The following is a 7,117-nucleotide window of genomic DNA, read 5'->3' on the forward strand; positions in this document are numbered from 1 at the left end:
TCACCCTCAGCTGCTCCTGGGCCTCCACGCCGAACGGGTCCAGGGACTCCCACTGGGGGAGGGCGCGGTAGATCACCTGTCAGTCAGAGGGAGAGAGAGAGAGAGAGAGAGAGATTTGTGATCACATTTCATAACTCATCAGCTGTGCCGCTTGATTCACCTTCCCTAATGATATGTTTTTTTTCCAAAGAGCTCACAAGACACCCATATTCATGATTGATGTTGCTGTTTTATTGGGGCGCAGAACGTGAAAATAAGGCATGAATTCCTGCTGAATGGGTGAAGTTACAGCCTCCACTAAACTAACAATGGTAGGCTAAATTCAACTACATTCATTGGCAGTGATGCTGCTCTTGTCACTCCATCTATCATGTTTTATGGGGGGTTTGTTTGGCCAGTATTAGCCGCCTTACACCCCGCCCACCGGTGTCCGCGAGGGTACCAGACACCCTTAAAACGAGCGCGCCCTCCCTCTCTCCCTCCCTCCCTCTCTCTTTACCCTGGCTGGACTCTGGACATCCTTCAAATCGAAGATCCCTTTATATCCCTCCCCTTGCCACTGCCATCGCCATGGCTACCGCTGCCACTGGCAACCAACATACACCACTGCTGTTGTCAGGGCGAAAAAAGTTGGTTTCTGCCCCGACCCTCGCTGTGAAAGAAGTGTGTGTTTTCGCACTGTGTCTCTTCGCCAAAGTGTGTGCGATTGTAGGGAGTGTGCGTCACTGACTGGCTGTCATTGATATCATTGGGCGAGTGGTGTGTGTGTGTGAGTGAATGTGCATGTGTGTTTTTGGGGATGGGGTGGGGGGGGGTGTCGTGCAAGCCGAGCCCCCATGCTGCTCCCTCATTGGCTAGATGACCGGCCGGGAGTGTGATGGGAGGAGCACTATTAATTTCCCTGTTGTTGGAAAAGGTCACGGGGTCACGGCATTGTGGTCCGCAATTAAGAGAACACGACAAATAGGACGAGGGGGCGCCGGTCTGCGGGAGAGCACGGAGAGCAGGGCCAGACAAAGAGCGGGACGGAGATGCAGCTCCACATAACTCAGGCCCGGACAAAAGGCCTGCGACAGCCCGGCGACACCACAGCAACACCAGCGCACACAGACACACACCCACGCTGGCATGCACGCAAGCATACGCAGATACACACACACGCACAAACACACACCAACAAAAATTCCACAAGAGGCCTTCCTGGTGCTCGCACTACAGACTGATCTCTAATCGTTTTCCTGGTATGAGGAGGCATAATATTCATTAAATACGCTGATGACACCCATCTTTATGTTTCTTTGTCACCCGGAAACAGCGGTTCTCAATGCTGGGTTCAGGGACGCCCAAGGGTCCTTGAGGGGTTCCAGGCAGTCCCCAGCAAAATAAGGAATAATTTCATTTCATTATAATTTACTTCACTAGAAATGATCACAATTAGGGAATATTCTAATCTATGTTTCATTCTCACCGCTATTATCTGCTCACATAGAGTGCAGACAGTAAAACTATTGAAAATCTTCCCATATTGGAGTCCCAGGGCCAAAGTCTTATCAAATGCGAGTCTACGAGCTAATATATAACTAATTTAGGGGTGTGAGAATCCCTGCTCTATGGCGGATATTAATCCTTATTATCATTATGGATGTCCCACAACTTTATAGACAAACAGAGCACTAGTCTTGGAAGCAATGGCACATAAATAAGAGATTTTGTCTTATTTTTTCTAAACATGTTGCATGTTGCAGGCCAAAGAAGCCACATGTTATGTTCCTCTCTCAGAGCCGCGAGGCAGCGGGTTCAGCGTTGGGCATTTGTCCACCGTAATCTCTCTTCCTGTTTCGGGCTGAAAAATAATGTAAGTCTGGCTTTAACAGCCCTAATTCCATCAAAGCACTGTGGACTGTAATCTGGTAAACAGGCACAATGGGCATTGATGGAAGGAGAAAGAGAGAGAGGGAGAGAGAGAGAGAGAGAGAGAGAGAGAGAGGGAGAGAGGGGGGGGGGGTGTCTAGCCAACAGTACCAACATCCATCAGAGCAACAGCACTTCCTTCCCAGCAGACAGACGGAGAACCGACTGTATGTGTTTATCTGAAAGAGCATGGACGTGTGTGCATGCTTGAGGAACTGTGCAAAAGAGAAGTGTGTGTGTGTGTGTGTGTGTGTGTGTGTGAGAGCATGCAGGGCTCCTTGCCTTATTTATGAGGTCAGCTGGGCTGGAAGAATGCGAATGTTTGTTGTAGAGACTGACCTCCTTAGGGAAGGGAGCGAGGCAGACTGGCCTACACACCCACACACACACACATACACACACACACACACAGACACGCACTCTACCTTTTCCCCACATTACAGGTGAACACGCAAAGCTTTCAGCGCAAGAGATGACATGCTTTCATGTTTGCTGGAGAAAGACGAGAGGCAGAAAGCTGAGAAGACCTGCTCCCTGTAATCGCTCCGAGCTACGAAATCCCCCGCCACCCCCCCCCCCCACCCCCCTCTCCTCCCCTCCTCCTTCCCGCCATCCATCATGGCTCACGCTTATCTGATCGCGGAAGCTCAAACGCTCCACACACGCATGCAATCCAACATGCTTTGATACACTGAAAAAACACACACGAAACACACACACACATTCTCAATTCCACACATTCATGAGACACACATGCAGGCCGGTCCCACCCAAACTCAGTTTACCCAGCTTTTTATTAAACTTTATCGCCTTTTACAGCTGACATAAATCTTTATGAGGTGAATTCGCAGTGCACATCATTGTAAGTGCTATCAAACTGATCAAAGTTAGATATGGGGATAATTTATGATTTTAATACAGTATAATTTTGAAAATGTTATTGATTTTCATTTATATTGATGGTTGCTTGCGTCATGATGATCACCAATTATATGTCAGACTGTAGTTAACCTGTTTATTTGGCATTGCATCAGCGGTTTTATATCTTCATATCTTTTTTTATAGCTTTATATCTTATTCATATGTGACAACCCAATTTCCCTACAAGGATCATTAAAGTCTTATCTAATCCAATCCGATCTAATCTAATCCATATGCACCACACACACACACACACACACACACACTGTACAGTATATGACATGCCTCGCTGTCATCGCCTTGCGCGGGCCACAGACAGTTTAACTGTCAGCATTAAGGGCGACGTACAATCACAAGATAAATATACAGTAGCGAGGGGAACAAAGCGCGAGCGGCCGAGCGGCAGCAGCTGCACCGGGTCTGTCAGAGAGCTGCTTGACCTCTGTTGACTTCGGGGTCATCGGTTGAGGGGTCAGAGGTCAAAGGTCACGCTCCTAGCACAGGTGGCTGAGTGGAACGGAAGCCAACATGCAGAGCGCAGACGCAGAGAGAGTCAAAGATGAAAAACAAGCTGACATTTTCATACCTAAAGTGAGGAAATTATGTAAGAAATGCATAAAAAGCACCATCTTTCTCTCTGTCTCCGTCTCACACACGCAAAGGCACACAAACACACATGCACACACACATACCTGGGGTTTTCCCTGCATACTTGAGTCTTAGTAAAACACACACACACACCTGGAGTATAGAGTGAGGTTTGCGATGCAGAATCAGGCCATAAAATGCCGTCAGGGTGACTTGGAGGGAATCATAGCACCGTCAAGGAGAGCATAAAGTAAACACGCATTACACATGAGATCACTGCTGGGAGCGCGGAGCGGCGCTACGCTCGGCATGCGCCTCCACACACACATCTGCGCCGCAGCTCCCGACACACACTGCTTCAATTAAACATCAATGGGCTGCAGGAAGCCCTCTCGTGCTACAGTCAAAGTGCCCCTACACACACACACACATGCACACACACACACACACACACACACACATAGAGCAACCCCCACCTGGTTGCTCTCCGCTTCCATTCTGCTCAGTGTGTTTAGCGTGTTGCATGACTTTACAAAGCCAGAACAAGATTTGTTGCAATAAGAAGGGGGTGGGTGGGTGGGGGGGGTTGGGGTAATGTTACAGAAGGTCCACTTTAAATCATGTATTTAAGGCAAAGCATGAAGGCAAAGCATCTCCATCCTCCATCCTGTTTCAATGCAGATGTGTATCCTTCTATACTGACACTGAGCCTGGGTTTGTAAACTCATGCTGCCATGCCATGCACACACACACACACACACACACACACACACACACACACACACAGGCACTCCTTTCCACCTGGCATTAACATGCTTTCTGGGTGATCCCACTGTATTTGGATTGAGCAAAAACACGTCAAACCCAGATGTAAATGCAACCAATAGGGATTGTTGGTTAGATTGAAGATCAGATCACCCAAACCAGCTTTGGCTGCATTTGGCCACATTGAGTGTAAATGAAAATGCGTCTTCAGTCCACATATAACAACTATGCAAATGGAAATAAACTTAAGTGCATGGATCCAACCAGGAAGTGCATGCAGACAAACAGGTGGCAGGCAGCTCATTCTTGTCATAAATGGATTGTGAGGATGCTTTTGAATGGGGAACAAGTGAGACAAAGTGTTTATCAGTTTTAAAGGATGTAAATGAGAGGGAAAGAGAAATCTGATTTCAGTGTGTTCACCTGAGACTAACTTTAATGTCAGGTGTAAATGCAACCCAGCTACATCACACACACGGACACAGCCTAGACAGGAGACACATGTTAATGCCAGGTGGAAAGAAGGCCAGAAACACACACACCGCTCCCCCCTCACCTCTCCGCGGGTGCAGGGATAAGCCCCGGAGTATTTGGAGGTGCAGGAGGCTCCGTCCCGGCCCGCGCCCGCCTTCCCCTCCTCCAGGCCGAAGGCGGCGCTGCAGTTGGCGGCGTAGTACTGCAGCGTCCTCCACGACCGGCCGAAGTCCTGCGAGCGCTCCAGCGTCATGGCGGCGGGCCGGGGCGAGCGGAACACCACGATGAGGTGCGTGAAGTAGAACTGGGCCTCCAGGTCCAGCTGCACCGTCTCGGACTCCGCCCCCTCGGCCGACTGCCACCAGGTGTTGGGGTGGCGGAAGGACGAGTCGGCCATGGCGGCGGCCAGGTGGGCCAGCAGCGGCAGGGCGGCGTTGCACTTGCCGCACTTGGCGCCGCTGCAGGCCTGTGGGTCGGGGTGGGAGCAGTAGAGCTCGGTGCCGTTGTTGCCGCACACGGTCTGGGTGAGGATGCGGCGGCCCAGGGCCAGGTTGCCCATGCGGGGGTTACAGGCCCGGCTCTCACAGCGGGGGGCCACTCCGGCACGAAACACCTCCATAGACGGGCCTGCAGAGAGAGAGAGAGAGGGAGGGAGAGAGAGGGAGAGAGAGAGAGAGAGAGAAGTTTATACATGCACTGGGCAAGCAAATATGGGCTGAGGTGACATAACAGCTTTCTAAGAAAACAAGAAAGAAAGAGTGAAAGCATGGGTGTCAGTTGGGTTTGGCAAGGTGTGGCACCCTCCATGCCTTTGCTCAACTGAGGCCAAATCTGACCTGGAGTTCAAAGTTCTTGTACTTTTTTATCATTTTTTATCATTTCAAATTGCCAGAAATGTATTTGGAAGCGTATCTCAAAAAGGAACATTCTGAACCAATGTCCCCTTTAATCTGATAGTTTGGTGACCTATACCTCTAATAACCTACCACATTCACCACATAACAATACCTTGTCAGTAATCAGCCATCGCGCCATTATGTCCCCAGGAATTTAATCTCTTTATATGAGCAGGTTTGGACGTTTTGGTAGCAAATGATCCTATTGGGACTTTGCCCATAATGAACTGACACCTCTAAGTGTAACTAACAGTGCCAGAGAGAGAGAGAGAGAGATAGAGACAGAGAGAGAGAGAGCGTGTGAGTGAGGCGGGCGAGGGAGGGAGGACACGAGTGACTCAGTGTGTGTACACAAGTCAAGTGATTTACCTCGATCGGAAATGTTATGCAAAAGGGATAATAGAGGCATTGTGCACCTGCCCGCCACAGACCGCTGGGAGCGTGGACTCTGACACAGATAAAGTTTGGCAGCTCCGGGAGGATGAGCAGCTTGCAGACGCCTTTCCAGACGCTTTACAGCCCTCCAGGGCCGCACCGAGACCTTCTAACGGCCCAGATAGAGGGTTTATCAACTAAAACCAGGGGCTCCCGAACCTTTTCATCTCAGGAGGCCTCCAAAATAGACACATATTTGACCTAAGACCCCTGATTTGATGAGATTTTTCCCATCTGAGAATTTCTTTTTTTTGTTACATTTGAGTTCATGCAGAATTACATAACTGCCTATACTGCAGGTGGGGAGGTCACAGAGGGGAAGAGTGAAACCTCTCATAGTCCTTCCCATTAATTCTCATTGTTTTTCTATTTCTATTTCTTGTTTTTTTTTGTTGCTTTTTTTACAGCAAACCTGCATCCAAGTCAGTGGCAATGAACCACAATGAGGCTCAGACACATCGCCTATTGTTCTGATCCTCTTAGGGTTTAATATGGAACCGAACCTAATGATTGAGTTTATTATTCTAAGATCAACTTTTATTATAATATGCGTAGTCTCGCGTGTGTGGAACCCGAAGAGACAACGCTTTCAGCCAAACGAATGTACTTTTCTGCGCTGCTGCACTTGTCTCCGACATCGGGAACGCTACATTGTCGCAGCAGTGACAATAACTGTGACAATAGGATGTTTACGCATGATCGCGTGTGAGTTAATGGGGGGGGGGGGGGGGGGGGAACCCTACTAACCTGCATCTGACAGCACGGCCGTAGCGATCACAGCTAAAATCAAAAGCATGGTTCCTTATTGCGATGTCTAGTGATTCAGAGAAATGAATCGGAGTTTCTTCAATTGGATCCAGTAGATGCGAGAGCTCATCCGCGATGGCAAAGAAAGACAAGTGCGCAGGTTCCAATCCCGTGTGGACTTTCTCTTTCGCTCAAGCTGCGATCCAAAGGCAGTAACTCAATCCGTGGCGGGGAGGAAAGGGATCCCGCATAGTGTGCGATCTCACACAGCCACACACAAAAAAAACACCAACGACAACAATCCTGAGAAGTGAAGCTCTGTCCGGCTCGCCTCCGTCCGTCGGGACCTGCAGCCTGTTTTATTCCCCTGCAGTGGCTCT

At 49.3% G+C, this 7,117-nt stretch overlaps 1 protein-coding gene across 1 annotated transcript in view; it reads right to left on the bottom strand.

The window, feature by feature from the left end:
- The window catches only part of ntn4 (netrin 4), a 19,590-nt gene extending 12,473 nt beyond the window's left edge, over window positions 1–7,117 (bottom strand). Inside the window, exons 1-3 of the mRNA XM_071920582.2 lie at window positions 6,738–7,117; window positions 4,742–5,286; window positions 1–76 (exon numbers count right to left, since the gene is read on the bottom strand). The exon at window positions 1–76 is cut by the window's left edge and continues 206 nt beyond it. Coding sequence (XP_071776683.1) covers window positions 1–76; window positions 4,742–5,286; window positions 6,738–6,786 — 670 coding nt within the window. The 5' untranslated portion in view covers window positions 6,787–7,117. The remainder of the gene's footprint in view (window positions 77–4,741; window positions 5,287–6,737) is intronic.

The sequence above is a fragment of the Centroberyx gerrardi genome, chromosome 24 (assembly GCF_048128805.1).
Source record: "Centroberyx gerrardi isolate f3 chromosome 24, fCenGer3.hap1.cur.20231027, whole genome shotgun sequence".
Classification (NCBI taxonomy): Eukaryota; Metazoa; Chordata; class Actinopteri; order Beryciformes; family Berycidae; genus Centroberyx; species Centroberyx gerrardi.